Source organism: Manacus candei, unplaced genomic scaffold (assembly GCF_025592945.1).
Source record: "Manacus candei isolate 608988 ecotype Guabito, Panama unplaced genomic scaffold, ASM2559294v1 h1tg000049l, whole genome shotgun sequence".
NCBI classification, from domain to species: Eukaryota; Metazoa; Chordata; class Aves; order Passeriformes; family Pipridae; genus Manacus; species Manacus candei.
The window spans coordinates 32,445,613-32,467,423 of NW_026138097.1; the positions used below are offsets into that span (position 1 = coordinate 32,445,613).

The following is a 21,811-nucleotide window of genomic DNA, read 5'->3' on the forward strand; positions in this document are numbered from 1 at the left end:
GAACAAACCAGCATATAACACAGAAAAATATTTGAAGAATATAAAATACATGGTTTTATTTGCATGATTGTATGTTGCTATTCCTGTAACATTAGCTTTTTTTCCTTTGCCTCATGAAGGGGAGGGTGACCTTTATATATTTAAAATCTATTTCTTTTCAAGCTGTTCCATAAATCCATTATAAGGTGTGTGACAGCATTGTAAGTAATCTTTTGATCTTCTCCTACATACAATCATATATATATATATATACACAGACACACTTCAAACATTTAAATGTAACAGTAGTTTGGAATTTGGGAGAATTTAGTAAAAGGCATTCATAAACTGAAGCACAACAGGTATTTTTCAATGCTAAAACTGTGCAACTGATACCTGATGCTTATCAAAGATCCCGTCTATAGCTTGTTTGACATAACTGAGCACTTGGTAAACGGGAATTGCTCAAAACTATAAACTGTAAAGCTATTTATAACATCTAGAAATACTGTGGTTGGCTTGCTTTCAGTGGATTTTATTAAGCATCAGGGAAAGTAAGTGTGATCAGCAACAATATGACAAGCAAGTTACTTCAGAGTAATTAGCTGCTCTTAAAGTTTGCAGGCAGGGACATGCTCAAAAGTGACTCACAGAAGCCCAAGGGCAAACTGTCTGTAAAGTTAAATCCAGGTGTTTTACTATTAGGACAGTGATGTTTAGCTTAGAATACTCCTTTCCATAATGTTTTGCACCTCATTTTTTTTTCAGCATTTTTTTTTAAGCAATGTTTGTTCCTTATGAACAGCTTGTTCTTATTCTAATTACCTATTCTGACAAGGATGGTAGGCAACTCTGATTGTTAAAGGTGAGAGAGGAGGAACACGTGCAAGGTCACCACACAGTGAGGCAGCCAACCTTCCTCGGTGACTGTCGGGCACAGACATCACTCCCAGCACTCAAAACTGTTTCTTCACACTCATGCCCTCTGTGGCTCCTGAGAGCAACTCAGCGAGCCCAGTGCCTCCTGCGACAGCACGGGACACTTGGCAAGCTTGAGGCTATGGGTAGGGATGATGTTCCTAGATGTCTGGATGGACAGTGCACACCATAAACTCTGTGTGTGTGCAGGGTAAAGCAGTGACCTCATGGGCCGTATCTAAATAACCCCAAAAAACAGAGTAGTTCCTCACTCTGTCCAGACGAGAGCTAGGCAGATGAAGGGGTAGCTGGTAAGATATGGATGCTTTAAAGTAGCATCTGTTTAGTAAGAAAGAGAAGCAGCTTTTAAAGGTCTCTCCCACTTTCATTCTCTTCCCCCATAAAAACTTACAGAACAGTGTTTGTTTTGCTGCTAATGAAATTTCACTGGTAATAAGTCTGCTGTGACAAAGTTGCTTTATCCACATTCCCCAGAAACATCCCGGGCTCAACACGGGATCTTGCATCCAAACTCCTAGCTTATAATCAATCAGTTTTGCTATTCATTTCTCCCTCAGCAATACCAGAAAAACCACACACTCCAGGCATGAAGCACAATGAAGGTATTTCTAACTCTGTTGCTTCCTGAAATGCAGCAGGAGAAACCGGCTCCAGTAACCCTGGCAGCAGCAGGGTCTACCACTGGAGAGAATAAGCAATCCTAAGGCCAACAGAGAAACGTGACGTGTAGCTTTTATGAATCAATGGTGGCTTGCCTTTTAACAAGTCCAGATTAAACTCACTTTTATGTAAGTTTTGTAAATGATTATCAGATTACAGTGAAGCTGTAGCAAAGATTGAAGGTACTTAGATTAATTAAACAAAATCACTTTTTAGTACAGTAATTCTGCACTCCCATTAGGAAGAAGAATAATATAATAAGAATTTGATAGCAATAGGAGACTATAAATCAAGAACACAGAGAATTGAAACTCATCCCACAATGATTTAATTAACTCGGTGGTATTTTTCTAATAAAAAAATGCTATTAAATTCCAACTAACATTCCCTTCTGTTTAGGACATGGAACAAAACTGTATCTGCAAGCTTTGCAGCAATGCAAAAACATCCCATTACCAAAACAATGAACTCCAAGTTCATTCCTCCCCCTGCGTCCACACACAAACACCACCTAAGTGAAGATGGACATTTCAAACAGATTTTCACTTTCATTGTGGGCACAGATCACTGTCCAGGAAACTACAAGTCCAAAGAAGCCTTTACCTGCTGTGAATGAATAGCATTACTTCTGATACTTAAGCAACGACTGTGCTGATGGTTTGGAAATGAACAAACTAAACACCAGCTTTGCCTTCCATCCCTAGAAGTAGATGCCAGCAAGCAAGCAAAAACTTGGGTGTCTTCCCAGTGCTGCACTACATACATCCAGAGTATCCACCAGGGCATCATTGGCAGCTCAGCCACAGGTGCCAGCACAGCTCTGTAAGGGTGCCACGACTCACTTCAGGAAGGACCTTGTGGTCAGCTCACCTACCAGCTGCTGCCAACATCATGCCACAAGGTCATGCAGAATACACAACAGAGACACTTAACCATGAATTGGTGCTTTCTTTCATCTAGGTAGCAGATGTCCAAAAAGGTTTCTATTCAAAAGGTCTAAAGTTGACCTGAACTCACACCTCGAGTCCAGACAGCACAGACATCAAGGAGAGCTGAGACTCAGCATAGGTATTCCTACTATGTTGAGTGACTCCTCAAAGGCTGTCAGCATAAAGTTATGACATCTCAACCATTCATTTATGGTATAATTACAGTCACTCAATATAGTTCTGGGATTTTTTTTTTTATTCCCTACTGCACTTATGTTTACACCCAAATGCATTCCTGCCTGCCTCACTAGGCACAGAGGGAATTAGAATTCCTCTCACGGTATGTTTTCCCATTTTTCACCGCACTCTCAGCCTGATAGCTTCTCAGTTCTGTCAATTCCTGATCAAAGCATAGAACAGTTAAGTTATATTCTCACTGTGCCATTAATAAAATATAGCAAGAGTAATGTTGTGCAACAAGAATGTGCACAGGCACATGTAACTGAGATGCACACACAAAAATCTAGTGTGAACACACTAATGAATTTACTGCAGCACATACTCCAGACTTCTCAATATTACTTTTGTGCAACAGCTTCTTAAAACAACTGCAAACATGACTGCGTGCCTGCAGACCCAGGGGGGGTACCAGCACATGTGAAGCAGGGCAGGTTTGGGTCAGGTTGGTCCCATCCTGCAGTGTGTGCCAGACCTCCTTTGGATGGACAATGCATTCCCCTGCATGCTGCTGCTGGTCCTGACCACAGAACCTTCCTCCCAGCACACTCCCACTGCCAGAGCATCGCTTCCGGGTAGGGAGCCAAAACGCTCCTGGGAGCTGGGCCAGGTTTATGTCATTAAAAACAAAAAAATCCCAACAAATAATATACTCTTGGGTTTGAGCATGAGATGCCCTTAATATTTCCAGTAATTCAAGTTGGGACTGTAACTACTGTTCTGGCACTTTCCAAAAGCAAGAACAAAGAGACTCATTTCTTTCTACCACAAAGCTTCTCACTGTAACAGGCGTGAGGAAGGAGGAACAGCAGCTTTGACTCTGTGCTGATCTCAGTCTCCAGCAGGCCACATGGGGCTCCAGCTGGAGAGCTGCATACCCACTGGGTGACCAGCACTAATGGCACTGAGGACTGCCAGTCTTTAGCTTAGTCCAGCAGACTCGTTAGTCTTCAGTTATTCATCACTCTTCTTCAGTAACGAGTACGTGAGACTTTCAGAACCAAATGAGCTCACCCTCCACCCCAATTTCTTCAGGATTAAGAGGACAACATGTTCTCATGACACAGGAGACGAGATGAGAAGTCATGCAATGTCTTTCCTACACTGCCCATCAAATTTAGCTCGTTTAATTCCGGAAAGTGTTATTTCTCCAAATGAGAGAGGGGCGCCCAGGGAAGTGCAAGGCCTGCTTTCATGCAGTTATATCACAGCCGTGCAGCAGAGGCTTGCTCTATCCCTATTTTTTCCAAACACAATTGCAACCTACTTTAAAAAAGGCATCTGAGTTAAACATGCTGAAGAGCAATTTATGTATGATTTATTTAATTAGCTTAAGAGCCTTGCTTCAAAGAAAGATTTGAGAGAAACAACATGATGTGTCATGGCAAATACCCATGAAAATCCATATTTTAAAGTTAGGCCAAAGGGAATGCTTGGTCCTGGACCCAAGGAAATGTCCAGATTATAACCTGCTACAGATTTGGCTTAGTTAGAGAAAGTAATGTCCTGTTGACTCATTCTGATGTCATCATTTATTTTCAAAATGTCTTGTTGCTAAAGATTATTCCACCACAGGATCAAGTAACAAAATCTGCTGTCACACATGCAAAATCCAACTTAGTACATAATGCTTGCATTATACAGAAGTTTGTATTTTTATACAGCTTCTCTTTTGTAAATCAACATCCTTGTCTTCCAAAGAGCCAATAAAAAAGTTTTATGGGAAGAAAAATAAAAAAAATGTGCATCATAACATGCAATTAGAACAATTAAAACTAAGAAGTCTGTTTACAGGAGTTCCCTTGAAGGGTAACTATATCTGGAAAAAAGAATGACATTAGTTCATACCCATTTGTGAATTTAATTTGCTAGAAAAGAGTAAATAATTTTGGTACATCAAACTGCTTTTTGGAAGTTTGCCTGGGCTGTATAGAGGGGGGATGTGAGAAATTTGCCCTATTTTTACAGTTGAAAGCTTCATTGACTCACACAAGGATATTAAGCCTAATATCCTGTGGCACTGCAGTGACCTACATGTAATTATTGCATGCTTTTTCCAAAATATTTGTACACAACCAGAAATTATAACCTAAGTTACCAACCAGTTCTTAGTTTATACCAGCAACACAAAGATGGACTTCAGTTGGAAGTAACGTAGCTGTCTGATGTTTTTAGCAATCTTTTGGACAAATGTTTGGTTTTGGCTTGGTGTAGTTTTCTGGTTTCCATTTTTCTTAAACAAATATATTTATCCTGTTAAGTAAACAATGTTTTAAAAACTTTCAGCTGTCCCTTCTCCCAGCCCGCAACCACTGTCCCCCTCAGATGTGGGGTGACCTTTTGCTTGTAGGTGTGCATGAGCCATATATACAAAGATGTGGGGAATAGGGAAATGAAGAATAATATCAAATGGTCTTGCAGTGCCACATGGTGTTACCCAGAACATGTCCTTTCTGCTCTTACCTTTTTTTGCCCTTCCTAAGCATGGAAAGTGGGAGCGCTTGCATGCTCTCAAGAGGTCTGCTGAAGTTTTGGGCTCTGTGGGGAGGGGCAGATGGGTGGTACTTGCAGAGAGGCACATGATGAAGAGAGGAATGCTTGGGCATGCACTGATCAGGCGGCTCCCCTCCTGTCACCCTCCTCCTGTCCAAGCTCACAGACAACACTGCTCTCAGCTTAAGAGCTCTTTGTCAGTTACCACTTGAATGGTCATGCTTTCTCCAAATACAAAAGACATCTGCACTGCCTCACTCACCACACCAGTACCTGAAGTAGCTACTGGCTCAAACAGCACAGGTAGTTGGTACTTTTCATCCAGGTACTCAGGTGCTTTCATCCAGCTGGTGGGCTACATTACTAAAGTTCAGCAGTGCCAATTTTTACAGATCCATGTGCTGTTCACTATCAACAGGTCAACATCTAACATTTTTCACTGCAAAGCTTAGCTCACAGTGGCCTGTTTCCACCTGCAGACCTGTAATAAAGGATCATAGTGCTGAACTCCAAAGAAGCATGTATCCTTTAATTACAAGTAATTTTTTAATGTCTACCACTAGATGTGTTTAGTCACAAAACTGTATTAGCACAGACACTGCCACTGTGGAGGTTGTTCAGTGCACGATAGCCTTTGAAACGTAACCCAAAGGTTCACAGTTATTTCTTTTCTAAGTCTTTTACTACTAAATTATGTGTCAATTTTTCAACCTATGTTTGCTCAAAAAAAAAAATTATCTACAAGATCTTTAAATTTAAGGGTTTTTTTCTAAAACAGAGAAGATTATCCAGAGTTTAAAAGAAAACAAAACAAAATGAAAAAAAAACCCAAAAAAAAACCAAACAAAAAACAACTCCCCCCCCCAAAAAACCAAAACCAAACCAAAAAAACCCCAACAAACAAAAAACCCCCAAAAAACAAACCAAACCCAAATCTGGAATGATTTCAATAAACTTAACATTCTAGTTTTACCTCCCGGATTGCTTCTCCTGTTAAATGACAATCCCATTTGTCTACATGTGTTTTTAGTTTTGTGCTAATATAGAAGACCCGTTATTTCTCACTGTTCTCTGTCTTCTGGGGAGCAGCTACAGTATGCTGCTGCAGCCATCAGCTTTAAAAGCAGTATTCAGTGCCTGACTGCCAGTAGAGCCAGAGGTGGCATCTTGCTTCCTGCTGTGGTGAAATTAGTACCATTACCCAACAGATCTCATAAAAAATACTTTAAAAAATGAAATTATTCCTGATATGCACAATTTTTTGACTAAGATAAAAAAATGCTTCATCATCATGAGATAACAAAAAAAAACTACCACAAAAAGGTAAGAAAGGCTTGTTACAGTTATTTTTCATTGCTTTACTGCTTTTACCTTTAAAGCAATGCTGTGAACCCCTTGTTGAAAAAAAAAGGCAGTGGCAACTGCATGAAAAAACAAGGTAAAGACTCAGAAGCAACAAGAAATTTATATCTCAGGCTCCAGCTGCATGAATAAAATTTTGCATATGGGAAAAGACAATATCCATTTTTCAGCTGAAAATATAATTTCAGCTTTATGACCTAAAAGCTCCTTTATTCACTTTTTGATTCACACACGCATCCTTTTCTTATAGGGAACAACATACTGGGAAAAAGTTTTAGTAAAATTGAACAGAACTGGCATTTCTTTATGCTAAGGCTTGACAATATGACATGAGACTCTTTTGTGTTTAACAAGACTGGATCTTTAAATTCCTCTTGCATAACCACTATTAGGTTTTATCATTGCAGAGCTGTATTTTACTGTTATTAAAAATAAGACTGAGGTGTTCCATGAGGAACAGTATTAACAACACTGCATTTCTTATGAAGTTGTATCAGACATCCCAGCTTTCCAGTGACCCCCCACTGTTTCACATGGTCAGCAAACAAAATATCCACTCCTTTCTGAAATCCCCTAAAGCTACATTAACCTGTGTCCCTGTCAAGTGCCCTATATAGGAGCTGACCAACGACAACACTTCTTCCACGCCATGAGTGTGTTGTGATGCCCTGTGTGATCAGAGCTGCAGCACTGCTGGCCAGAACTGCTATTTGCTTATTTACCTTCAGATGCACAAAAGGAATCACTTTTCACTAACACCTCATATATCCCATGTAATCAGAATGGCTCATTCCACTCTCCAAATTTAATCTTTGTTTATAATCTACGAGCAGAGAACCTGAAATTAAGCATCTTGATATTGAACCTTGGTTTGCATTCAATATTGTATTTATATTTTTCTTAAAGCACAACTTATTTTCACTAACTGCCAGCTATTAAAACATGCTATTTCAGTCCTTTAACTAGCTAACTTTAAGCTCATCACTCATTTTTTTAAACAGTAGTTTATTTTGTATCTATGGACATTATCTAAGCCAGAGCATGTCCTAAAATAATTTACTCAAATTCCTAAACTTTACATTTTTTCAATGGGGTGAAGTTGGAAAGATGTATAACATTTTTTAAGTTACTGATTTTTTTACTCATGATGTTTAGCAGACTCCACTGAAGGGAACTAGAACTGGGTTAAACACAAATTACAAGGAGGCTGATCAGATAGATTATTTTGTTATCCAACAACGCTCCATGTTTAAAATTGACGTATAAAAATAAGTTTCCTTCCTTCCCAAAAAACTGAACCTACTCTTCTTTACTTTTGTCCATCAATACTTTAAAACCAGGGAGGGTTTCAGTTCTGTTCCTCTATCCCTTTATTAAAGGGAGGGAAATAATTCATTAGAGGGGGAAAGAACACTTTTCTGTCATTCCCTCACCCTGAGCCAGTGTTTCTCATCTGCCTCCAATGAGTTGACGAGCTGAAATGAATGGTATATCTGCATCTACAAAAGAAGCTTCTATTGCCCAACATGTTCTACCTTCTCAACTTGTACCCTGAAAGCTTTTATCACTATGATGGATTGTCTTTGATTAAAAAATTTAACTGCAATCATATTTACATAATATAAACTCTTTCATTTTAGGCTTTTAAAACATTTGTCAAAATTTTACATTTTAAAATTAGGTAGATTAATTTTTTAAAAAATTATAAAGTAAAATTTAGGAAAAAATCTTTTATTCTGTATTCACAGCCATCTTCTCACATACATTAAAAGATTGATTACTTTTATATTTATCTGCTGTTAAACCACTAGTTTCTAAATTCCATCAAAAACTGACTCTTAGATCATTGAGGATTCCTTAAGATTTTACAAAGCACTGTTTAGGGTGCCTTGGTTAATTTTAATAAAACATACAGCTAAAAGGCAAAGAATCCCTGAACCCAGGAAATATTTGGAGAGGTAAACATAGGTTCATCAGCAACTACAGTATGTTTCAGAAAGACAGCTATGCTGCTGTCCTGTTGGCAAGTGCTAGGAGGCAGAATTGCCCTTGGTTTTGTCTCCCGAGAGTGAGATCAACACCGCCTTGGCAAAACACCCTCTCTGCTTAGGTCTCTGACAGGGCCCTGTGCTAAATTCCCAAGAGGATCACTCAATTTTTTCCCAGTGCATTATTTGGTTATTTGCCTGTCTTGTATTTGTAAGAAATACAGTAAAACCAATGAAGATGCACTGTGTCTTTCAAGACAGCAGGCAATGTAACACAATACAGAACATGCAAGGGCAAACATTAGGGTCTACTCCTTGTAGCTGAACTGTCCACCCAAACCATTTATCTGTCAGAGCAGATGTAGGAGCTAATTACAAACTAACTGGACAGTGACGCAAAACTTCTTAATATTTTTGGGTACATGAGCACAGAACTACTGTAAGCCAATGGTCAGTAAGAGTAACCTATCCTTTCATTCCCATGCAAGTCAACACAGTTTACTATATAAAGGTTTTTGAGCCAGCTTTAGTGTTTCAGTGTGCTTGAGGAACAATACAAAACAAGATGACTATTTCTCAGAGGGTAGAGTAGGACAGAGAAGAAAAACTGCAGTGTTGCTGGGGTTATTGTTCTGGACCACATGGCAACTCAGTCTGTGCTATCTTCACTGCCAAGAACCTAGAGAATGACTCCACCAGCTTTCCATGGGACAGCACTCCCCTTAAATCCCATTACTAGGAGCTGTGCCTAGTTACATGCTCTTAAGAACACTATTTTGCTTTTTAAGCAGCTTCATGAAAAACAGCAAAATAAAGCACCACCATGACTTTAAAGAATCCACCTGTTCAATGTTTTTGTGGTACCTAGAACATGCAGTATAATATGCACAGATCCTCCTCCAACTCTAAGCTAATTAACTTGACTTCTGAATTAGCAAGTCTTTATATTGAATAACAAAATCTGAAGGACATTAGACATTATTGCTTCATTCACGACATGCTTTTATCTGAAAGAGGTTTACATCATTTATACACTTAATTCTTACAAGCCTTTTAGGAAAGGAAGCCTATTTGAAGATACTCTCTCGGCCAGTGCTGCCCTAGTCACAGACAAAGTCTACAAGTGTTTTTACTTATCTTGAAGCTTTTTTCTGCTTTCAAAATGAAGTAGTCCACTGCTATTTTGCACGCAAATGGATGACCCAAAACTTTTTCCCATACTCACATGCTTACTAGCAGGTTGACTCTGAGGTAAAGATCCAGGGGCCAGCACTGGAGAGCTTGCGGGGCTACAAAGTTCTGGGAAGGGATTTGGGATGGCTGGCAATGATGATGTTCTGAATTGCTGTTCTTCTTCTTGAAGACGCCTATAGACACAGAAGCACTAAGCATTAAGAGGAGCAAACTGGCATCACTAGACCTGGATCTCCTGCCCCGCCATTTATGACTGACACTAAAGACAAGGTCAAATCCACTTTTTTCCAGGCAACTACTATACAGTTACAGCACCTGCTAGAGCTAAGAAGGTAACTGCATTGAAAAATGACCAGTTAGGTGTTTATGCTTGTTTTGTTGCTTATAATTTGATTACTTGAGTGAGTAACTAGGGAACTGTGCAAATAAAATAAACAGAAATATCTATCTGTACTCTTACTGTTGTAAACACTAGCTTATAAGCTTAAGCTCTGTGTACCAGAAAGTCAGTAAAGCTCTTCCAAACCAACGTGAAAGAGGAGAACACAACAGCTGTCACTTGGAGCCAAATTTCACACGGATTTGAAAACAAATGTGTACCCCACTCTAAAGTTCTCTAAGCTGAGACTGAAACAGTATTGTCACCTCTTTATAATACCAGATTCTATCTCCAAGCAACTCGGCATTTTCTGAAGAAATGAAAAGGCAAAGACAGCTTCAGCAATAAGCTGCAATTACACCCTCCCACCTTATGCCAGTTGTACAGTTACTGTTCAGGTAAATTTGCACCTACTGAAATGTGCCTCATGAGTATACATAGGACCAACAAGAGTTTCAAGCTCCAGTTTATAATACACCTGCACTGTCCACACCAACAAAAAGGAAAACTAAAGCCTACCAGAAAAGCTGTAAGACCTATTCATGACCACATAGATGGCTTTAGGTTTCCCTAATGCCAGGGCATCACCACTGAAGACGCACCAGGTGACTGCAGCAGTCTGCCCTTCAAGGCCTGAGCAGAAGGCACCATCTAGTGGCAATCATGGAAGTTTCCAGAGATAATCAACTAACTTCTGTATTTGAAGGACAAATCATTAAAAACTCAATTTGCTCTCATTTTTCCCCATGCCTTCAGCAAGCACAGCCTCCTTAACAGAGCTGCCTGGGAGACAACTGCTGGGTTTGCCCCTGGTGGTGTGTCCCACTCTGGGTACACTCACTGTCGTTGTACCAGGACCCAGGGGCTGATAACGTTAACTACTATGAAATCTGCTCAGTGTTCCACAATGAGCCTTGGACATCTGGGGGCTTGCCATAAATAGCAGGCTCCAACCATAACTATGACAACTACTGCTTGTCTACATTCCAACAACTACTTGACCTGCTTGTTTGTTTTTTTTTTTGGTGCTCCCCATGTTTGCAGTTCCCTGTAGCACAGGGTAAAAAGAGAGTGTAAGATTTCTTCAGACCACTAGACATGACATATCAGCAACTTGCAATAGTGCACCGTACTGCAAGTTTTTGACTGACCTCCACTGTAAGAAGTGGAACCACAGACTCAATACAATTAGAAAGGTGTGGTTTCCTTGAAATGGGAGTTCTCTGCGCTGCACTCTGCTGTGTCTGTACTACTGCCAGTGCATTGTTTACTTCCTGACTGATATGCATGTGAACCTGTGTTCTCAAGAGACCACAGTCAATCACTCTGTTCTGGCTGCAAAGAAGATGCAGCCATCTCCCCTGTAGGAGTCTAGATTAACTTGAATAAAAGTTTTGCCATTATTTTCTTTAATGATAAAACACACGATGTTCTTGTGTGTATGGGAGTACAGACTTCAGAAAGGCAGAATGTTCTCAAAATAGAGTTTCTAAGTTTTGAAATGCAAAAAAAGTTTAAATTAAGTGTTTTGACTGAGATATTTACAAAACATCAACAGTTACACTACTCCAGAGAGTACACTTTCTAGTACAGCCCTATTCAAGGTTAAGTATGAAATACTTGTAGAATTAATTGCATCATCAACTGATTTGGTTGCGTTACAGTTAGTGCATACTACCCATTCAAATAGAAAAAGCTGTCTGTCTTAAGAATACTGTTCTTATAAGTAATACATCCATGTAAAGGACTAGAAGCAATCCCTTCCACATCTGGGATTTTTCTTTTATTATATTATTACTTTTCGCTTTGTTATTATTATTACTTTTTAGAGAAGACATTGCTAACTAGAAGGAAATAAATTTATTTACCTACTTATGCTGACAGGAGCTCCTTTCCTCCTGTTGTCTAAAAAGAAGATTTTAAGAACCTATACATAACCTATAGACTCTCTCATCACCATCAAGAGTTTTTCACTTGAAGTTTGAATTCCAGTCCTCATCCTTAGAACAGGGGGACAACTTTAACACTTCTTTTTTTGGCAGTGACTCACACAATGCACTCAAGTGAGACGAAAGTGCTCTAGGAAGAACAATTAAATAACTGAGAGGCACTTCCTGTATATCAAAACTACCTGAACACAGCCTCATCTATCTACACAATCTCTTATGTTTAAAAACACCAAGAAGCTGTCAATAGGAACCATACCTGAGAGAACAGGTATGGTTTTTAAGAATTTGGAAACAAATCCAATTATGTCTATAATTTCTGCCAAATGGTACCAATGATACACTTCTACACGTCAGCTACTACAGATATATCAAACCTACATGATAATACGTGGAAATATTATGTCCTTCACCTACCTGGTACATTTTTCTATGCAAAAGTCCAGTCTAAGGCTATTCAGTTCCTTACCAAAGTGGATCTCCTATTTTAAAATGTAGTTCCTTTGAAACTACTTAGCAAAAAGGAGGTGAGTCCCTTGTTCCTACCTGACTGCCATGATGCGCACTGGCTGAGACCGCTGCACCTTCTGCCTTGGAGAGGTGGGCTGCAGTGTGCCGGGTCCCGAGGATGGCAGCTGGCTACGGCTGAGCTGACCATTTTGAAGGAGCGGAGTGGTTTCCGACTGCATGCTACATGTGGAGTATAGACTTTCAAATGAGGAATTCATGTCATTTACCAAAGCTTCTAGGTCCACATCATCATCTGGAAGAAAAAAATAAAGGCAGTGTAATGCACCTGGAAGTCCCAGATAAAAGAAACATGGCAAGAGCAAAGACGAAGTTTCAGTAAAACTGTCACATAATTTTATAGCTATATTTTAATAGTGCAAATTTTTATTGCAGGAATAATTTATTTATTTAAAGGCAGCTAGTAACAGCCAGCAATGGACATTTGTTTTGTCTTCCTTGGTGAAAACTACTCATGCAGAATGAAATATTTCTATAATAGTATTTATATATATACATGGGGGGTGGTGGTGAGTGTGTGGATATATAACCAGAATTTGGGATTTTTAATGGCAATGCTAATGTGAAGCACCACTTCTCTTACTGATACATTTCAAAAGTGTACCATTCAGCTTGTCAGTGTATCAAGTTCAGTTTGCCGGTGTAATAAACACTTTGTAAGACCAAATAATTTAGAAGAAAAAAACATAAGACAGTGCTGCAGAAGTCAATAGCTGGAAGACACACTCACTCCCCTGTTGCATGCATCGGAAAGCCAACATTATATCTTTAAAAAAAAAACCCTGTATTTCTGCATATTTTTGTGATACAGTATTTTGAAGGGCACTCCAAGGACTTTCATAAAAAGATCTATCTGTGTCCTTGCTCTTACAATGTGACAGATAGACCCCTACCTTAAAGAGCTCAACGTAAATCAACCAGGGATGTGGTGTGGGTGGCTGGAGAAACATCAGTCCCTAAAAAGGACACCAACCTTTCCACATACGCCACCTTACCTCACTGTAAATAAGTAACTTGTGCTCAATCATTCCTCTTTAATGATCATAATTACTCTGCAAGACAACAGAACTCTGTGAGCCCTTTGCACTAACCACTCTCTGAACTCCTATTGCAGAGCACTGTAATTACTCCCTAGCCACAAGTTACGTCATCCCCTATCAGGAGTTCAGTGGGCTGATGAACACACACATCGATATCTGCTTCTGGTTACAGCACAGCCACTGCCTGAACAGCTACTTCTGACTAAACAGAGCTTTATGCATCCAAAAATGTGCCCTTATTTTCCAACTGTACCAACTGGCCTGGCAAAATATACCATTGCTGCCTGCAAACTTTCTATCTCACAAAACTTTTTATTACATGGATGGTAAGTAGAGAGAAGTAATGGAGCTAGCAAATACTTGCACAGTGCTATGCAGCTAAAACACACCTTATTTTCTGATATCCATTCTTTTGCCATGTTTTCTAGGTAAATGAACCACCAGAAGCAGCTATTCAGCTTGCAACTAACTGTACTACTTTCTTTTAGATATCATAAATCATTTTGAACTAGTATCACATTTCTTGAGGATATAATCTGAAACAGCACCACTGAATTTCTGTCCACTAACAACATGCCTTGATAACCATAACGGGATCTGAACATGACATTTACACAGCAATTGTTTGGGATGCTGACAACCCCAGTTCTCAGTGTTGGATGAACAAAAGATCTGCTCAGAATTAAATAGGTGCTGGTCCATGTCTCTACACCTGAGCTCTATTTAGTGACCTTAAATACTATGTTCCTCACTGAAAGTCAGTAGGCTCTTTACTAAAGTAACAGCCACTTAGCCTTCACTGAAAATGTACTCAGAGGACTTCTAGGTTTGAACATGTGTCAAAAAAAAAAACAAACCAAAAAAACCAGAAAAACCCTCACATGACCCCATAAACGAGTTGCTTCCTTTAATTTCTTTATGGTCATTTTCCTCCATCTGTAGTACTTAACAGCTACTGCACTACTACTAGGATTCACCTTCACTACACTACACCATCTTTTCTGTCCGTCAGCTAGTTCATGCATTTTAAACAATCTAAGCTTTGCTTTGCTTGGACAAAGTCTACAATAATTTTCCTGCTATTGTTAGCAATCTTGAGACAGAGATGCAATTTAAATTTCATTACTCCAGATTCTTATCCCATTTGGAGAGGACATATTGAAAACACTTCTTGAGCAATCACAAGGTAACCACAGGAGTAGGAGTATAAAGAGGAAGAGGCCAAATTACAGGGCTTTAGAATTTTATCACTCATCCAAAGTACCAGAAGACTGAGCTGTAGGATGTCAGGTGACTGTCCAGTAAAAGCTTTGGAGTTGGATGTAGGAGACATAAAAGACAGACCCTGGCTGCAGAGTCAGGGAGTATATATTACAGCAACCAACAGCAATTGTTTATCAGGGTGAAAAGCAGAAAGGGAAGAAAGTCAAGCTGTACATTCAATGGAAGTCCGTATGGCTTGGTCCACAAGGGTGCTAATTTATTAACAATTTAGACGAAGCTATTAGTGTGCAAGATCATTAAGTTTTCAGGTGATTGTAACATGGAAGGAGCGATTAAGAGTCATCTCAAGCTATCCCTGAAAAATCAAATAGTTACAAAGGTGTCCAATGTAGCCTAATATGCATAAAACGAGGCAGAGGCACTTCATGCAAAACAGTAAGCAAACCGAGTACATAGATTATAGCATTGAATTACCATTAGCAAGCTTTTAAGTATATCAATTACACACCTAAATTCAACTTCCAACAGGACAAGCACTGACAAGGTGCATATAGAGTTCTCCTAATAATATGTTGCACTAAAGTCCAGAATCTGGTTTCACTCCTCTGTCAACTCCTTTTCTCTGTGGGTGCAGCACTGCTAATAATAGCCCTCAGTCTTGCTATAAAACTTCTGCAGGAGCACAGATCCTTATGCTTTTTAAAGACAAAGCCTGCAATCTTGAATTTCATACAGCTTCATCTCCATACAATGGCATTTACTACTAAATACCATTGCGTTTTGAAGAGATTTCAGCATTATGCAATAGGAAACCTCACTGCTTCAGCCTACACCTCAGAAGTGCCAGCAGATGTCTCAGCCTGCCAAGTAATCCAGTATGTTACTTGTGATGGTTCTCTACAGAGCTTAACTAAATAAAAATGAAATATGCCATCCATGGAATTTCTAACTACTTTAACCATCTGCAGGTACACTGTTCAGAAGGGTATTTCATACATAGTGCAATCCTTCAAAGTATCTTTCTCCACCAACCAGTGAGCCTCCATCAAAAGCACTCTACATGGGAAGAAAAAAAGCCAGTAAAACTGACTTTGAGGAGGCTTGCTAGTCAGCAGCAAAATTTGCAAATCATAGGGCTTTGAGCCAGCATGGCACTATGCTAGCCCTCTAAGTGTTTGCAAACAAATTCTGTGACTGACCTGGAAGGATCTATCAAGCAGAGTTGCAGGTAGCTGAGGAACCTCTAGATTTCCAGCTATCTTGCAGACATGCACTTCCAGGGCTACAAAAGGATATTTTCCTTAATCTGTACTGAATTCTGCCATAAGATCAATGAGTATGAAAGTGGATATTCAAGGGCTATTTTTTCGCTTCAACTGAACAGCATAGATGATAGCTTACCACTTCCACGCACAAACATGCAAACAGCTTTTGACTATACTTTTAAAAGGAAAACCTTGCAAAACCTAGCTCTGACATACTTCTGATGGTGGACAGGGTACTGGCAGTTTTATAGACTCTTCTGTAAGCAATGTTCTTTCTCAAACTAGAACCAAAGTGCATACACCGACAGCTGCCTGAACTTCATCTTGTTTCTTTGCCTGCAACTTGTTAAACTTTGGCTTTGTTCAGAAACCAGCTATGCTGGATGTTGCAAGTAATATTTTTGGTAAAGTAAATCATGATTTCAATTACAAGAAAAAAATCTGAGAGTTCAGTCCAAAGAAAAAATGAAACTTTGTTACAAAACCTCTACTGAGATATTGAGCTAAGCTATCATCTTCCACTAAAACAAAGCACTTTGAATACTTTCTGAATGTTTTCGAGCATGCCATAGGAGGGATGATAACCCCTAAATTAGGCCTGAGCAAACTTTAATCTGTGTTTAACCATGTCCCATTTGTCTTTCTCCTTCTAGTCCTTCTCTATCCCCTAGATCCTCATTTATTTACTTATTTTGGTAGTTGTTGGCCTTGACATGTTAAGCTCAGCTAACAAGACTAAACAGGATCCCACTTATTCTGAAGCGACATAAAGCTGAAATGATCCCTGCTCATCTTCATCTGTGCCAGTCTCTCAAAGAAAGCAGGTATTTCCATGGCTGTCAAGGGGCTCATTGCATTGCAGAAATTTACTGAAAAAAAAACAAACGATGAACATGGAAAGAATCTCAGCTTTCGACTACAGACCAGGATGCATTTCATGTCCTCAATGGTAGTTTGGCAAATACCCTCCCCTTTTACACATGGTCTACAGTTCACAGGAAACGCTACAAAAAAACATAACAGGGCTTAAGTGAGCTGTGATTTAAGAGGTTTGTAAAAACCTTTTATTTTAAAAAATAAATAATTTCCTTCTAATTTGCTCATTTTTTAATTTAATCATCCAGCATTATCCCTTGTATCAGTTCACAGAGAATACTGATGCGAGAGTTACTAGGAATTGAGTAGGAGATTTATAAAAAGCTGTACCACTTTTCAGCCACCATGAAATTAAGTCTGGTACTATATGAAGCCTAACAGCATGTATGTAAACAACTATCTGATATAGTAATGCAGCTGTTGATTGACCACCTCTTCCTATTTGACAACCTAACTGTGGCAATCAGTTCCCCAAAATGAGTTTCAGTGCAGCACAGTCAAGATCCACCCTGACAAAATAAAGAAACTAAGATATAACTACTATAAGATTTCATTCAGGTTTAGCTCAGTAGAGGATGGTATCAAAGTGGTTAGCAGGCCCTCCTGCATACATTAGGAGACAGATGGAAACAATGAAAGAAAAGGAACAAGTTGTAGATATCCTAGCATCCTGCATTGATGATGCAGTCAAACATTATGTAAATTATAGGTGATACAGGGAAAATATATTTATATTAAAATGGACAGAAGGACTTAACCAGAATTTGAAATGGGGGAAAAAACTTGTGGTATCCACCTCAGCATCCTGTTTCAAATCTCTAAAACTGCATATAAGTTATTCTGATTCATATTGGTGATGCAAGTATGTTTTGCAAAGATGTTGGTATTGTGGAAATCTCATGATTTACGATCAAAAATTCAGGTAACGATTACCGTGATGAGTATACAAACGCCTTTTCTAAGACAACCCCTTATTAAGGGGATCCCTTGCATATAGGAACTGCAGCATGTCCCTCCAGTGCTGCGTCCAAATGCTGTTTTGAAAGGATTTTTTCAGAAATCTCAGTTATTAAAACTTTTTGAAAGTATACTATTGCTGACAACACACAGTTGTAACGATGCAAACAGAAGTCCATTCTAGGTAACACTCATACTCCTCTGTTACTTTTTCCCTCTGAGCATGTAACTACATTTCCTATGTTCACCCAAATGTCTCGCATTCCTCCATAGTCTGATTCCAGCTTCCACTAATGCCACAGGCACCAGCTGACTATTCTGACCTGCAATTCTCGTACAATTGCTACCTACAGTCCCACTACAGATGCATTCATTTAGCACTTGGCAGCATGTACACTTCTGAGCGATGCATGCAACAGAAGGTGGAGGATAATAAGCAGATCTCTTACAATTTTTCAAAATCCCCACAGTGACCTCAACAGTGATGTTACAGCTGAATGACACCCTCTGTTCCCAATATCAGCTCCAATTCTATGCAGTCTCTCCCCTCCTAATTTTCTGAAAACTCCACACAGGTGGATAGTTTTGCACAAGAAAAAAAAAGACAATATAAAAAATATTTGCAAACCCTATGCTCTCTCACTGTTCTCCAGATCAGAGAATGCTGTCAAACCAATTATAAAAATATCAAGACTGCCTTGGTTGAACATTAGAAGCTTAGAGGTTTGTTGTTCATTTCAAGTCAAACCAGAAGACACAAACACAACTTCGTGTCCCAGAGGCATCACCAACTCCAGAGTGGTCAGTCTGAATTAAAAATTACAAGCCAGAACCCCAAAATTTTATGCACCCTGTAAGTCTCCTTATGGACTCTGCACTGAAGATTCCTTTCCTTTATTACATTCTAATGTTCTTTAGCTCAAGTGAAATCCTCTACTTTGTACTGTAACTATGGTTGCGGGCCTAGAAAATGTCACATCATTGCATGCGCAGCTTCCAAAATGCTAAATGGACCATGACGTGGAGAGAAGGGCAAGAAACAGAGATGCCGGTTGGTAAAAGAGCGTGAAATTGAGATAGGCATCTGTGCTCTTTGAGCACACTGAAACACCACACAGAGAAATCAACAGCGAACTTGTAACTGCTCCAGTATCCTCTGGGTAATTTTTAAATGGCACATGCATCTATTTCGATTTCTGCCAGTAAGGCTGTGATGGCTAACACCAACTGTATGTACATTAATTACAGGTACTGGAGAGAATTCCCTCTATAGATACCTCTTTTCTACATGTTCATGGTTGGACTCTAGATATGTTCTTAAAACCTGATAGATTTCTTGAAATAGAAGACAAACTAAATTGAACAAAATTAATGTTGCTAGGTAACAACTATAGGAATAAGCTACATATGAAAGGTGCTGGTAGAAAAAAATCAAAGTTTCAACAAGTAACAGGAGCAACTGGCTATAGGTGCCCTACAGCAGGAAGGAATGAAGTTTTACCCTTAGACTAGTGCATTAAATGAGTTTCAGGAACTCTCATGGAAAAAAAAATGAATGGTTAAAAAATGGAAAATTCAGTTCTTGTCCAGGTCACACATCTAACGCTTGACATTAAGGTAAGGCATGTCTCTGATGGAGATTTTAATGGTTTTGTCTTTAATGATGCTGCAATTATTCACAGACAACGTTCAGAAGTGCCTCCCAGTGTGCATGCTCCCATTTCTAACCCAAGAACTGAAGACTCACACTGGTCCTTCTGTGGCATGGATGGATGTTAGTTGCCTTGACAGACGATTGCTGTAGGTGGCTACCACTACCACCACCACTACTGCTGAATCCTTGCTTTACTCTAAGACACTCACAAGTGTTAAAGCACTAATGGCATCACGATGAGAGAGGGGTTTGAAATCCAAGGAAAACATCTAAACCATCTAGAATTCTGATTATGTATATTACAACTATAAGATATAGGATTAAAATATTTAAGTCATGGCCAGTCCCTTTTCCAGACACACATAAACCCTTTGTAAAGCAGAACTGAAACTTAATCTTCCAGATACCCATTTTCTTATAGGAAATTTGCAGCTTTAAAAACCAAAACCAAACAACAACAACAAAAAAACCCATCCCACCACCACAACAAAACCAACCAACTAAACAAACAAACAAAAAAAAAAAGTAGGAAGAAAGCATACCTTCCTAAAAAATCGTCAGGTCAGACTTTGAACCCAAAGGCAAACATGACACCAGCTGATCCCATGTGACTGCACAGACAGTGGAACTGCCCATCTCCTGTTGGGTGAGCACCACACACCCTTGTGCAGTTATTGCTGATGACCAATGACAGCAATCACAAGCAGCTGATGGCCTTTCAAAACTTTCTTTTCAGGCCAGTGCCTGCACAACCACTACTGCACAGTAAACACTGAGTAAACACATGACTTAAAGCAGAATATCAGATTAAGTAGACCTCTGGGAAATTGTCATTCTTGAGTTGATTACAAAATCCAGCCATAAGATTAATTTTCAAGAAACTGGTAACATCTGCAGCTTTCCTCCATGAAGTTCAGCGGTTTTCCTGTACCATTTTCTCATGTTACCTACTTTTAGTTCACAAATTTAAGAAAAAGGCTGAGAAAGACCTTAAAAAGAAAGCCTTTATTTGTTTGTGTTTATCAAGACAGGGGAAAACTCAGAACAGCCTCAGTTACCCGGAGGATAGAAAATAAAATCAAAGATAGAAGCAGCACCATAGTGGGCAGAGTGGTGTATTCTTTCAAAGGTCAAACCTGGGGTTGGAGTAGACTAATCCTCAAAAAACCCAAGGACTGAGTGGCTACATTGGTGAAGGACGCGATACATCACACAGTGAGCAGGCCAGATGGATTTTCCTGGTCCAAAAAGTAGTTATGAACAGAGGGAATCCTAAAGCTTAAATTATAGATATATGAGGAATAGTCATGAATCTATAGCCTTATTGTGGCCATTTCTTAACTCAGGATGAAAAACAAAAAAGACAGTGAACATGGGGGAATGCATGAGACACAGACAGACAGACTGACTTACACAGGCATTCTCTATTCAAGTCTTACCTTCCTGGTAAGGCTAACTGGATGCTTCAATTTTGGTGCATTACGTCAATAGCAAAACTGAGAAAGCAAGTCCTGTCAATACATCCCAAAATGATGATTATAGAAAGACTGTCCCTTATCCTTCAAGAGAACATGTTTGGGGCAATAGCTGGGCAGCAGATGGGCTCCTAGCCTGTGCAGCCCATAAAAAAAAAAAAAAAAAAACCAGAAAATTCACTGAAGCTTTTCAGAAAACAGGCAAAAACCGTGTTAGCCCAATGAGCCATTAAGATACTTACCAGTCAGAACTCAGGAAGCATAACCTTGGGTAGCAATGCAGACATGAACTGAAATACTGTCTGCTGACCACATGGTAAATGCTTGGCAGACTGCATATTATATTAGACAGCCATATTTATAAGAAGATATCCTGTATCAGTACGAACTGCAATTTGACATAGCAAAGGTCAGGTTTAGTTCCATTTTAATTAAGATTACATACTTCTACATAAAAGAAACAGAATAGAAAACTTTAAAATATTATGTGTTTCACTAATGCTTACATGAATAAAAATTATTACTTTTCCCAATTTATTCTACCATTTCCTATATACACATTTCTACTCATAACAATTCTCTTAAGTTTTACTTGGATGGTTTATTCTTCACCTGTGTCAGAGAAAAAAAATAAAGAATGAAAGTGTAAATCAAATATACACAAATAAACAACATTACTAAACAAG

At 39.1% G+C, this 21,811-nt stretch overlaps 1 protein-coding gene across 5 annotated transcripts in view; it reads right to left on the bottom strand.

Moving 5' to 3' along the window:
* The window catches only part of GRB10 (growth factor receptor bound protein 10), a 144,941-nt gene that overhangs the window by 43,820 nt on the left and 79,310 nt on the right, over positions 1–21,811 (bottom strand). For all 5 annotated transcript variants that reach the window (XR_007906530.1, XM_051799019.1, XM_051799016.1 and 2 more), the window contains 2 exons: positions 12,653–12,869; positions 9,813–9,954 (listed from right to left, as the gene is read on the bottom strand). Coding sequence is in view for 4 of the 5 variants with exons in the window: in XM_051799016.1 (XP_051654976.1) it covers positions 9,813–9,954; positions 12,653–12,869 (359 nt within the window). In the remaining variant the exon portion in view is untranslated. The remainder of the gene's footprint in view (positions 1–9,812; positions 9,955–12,652; positions 12,870–21,811) is intronic.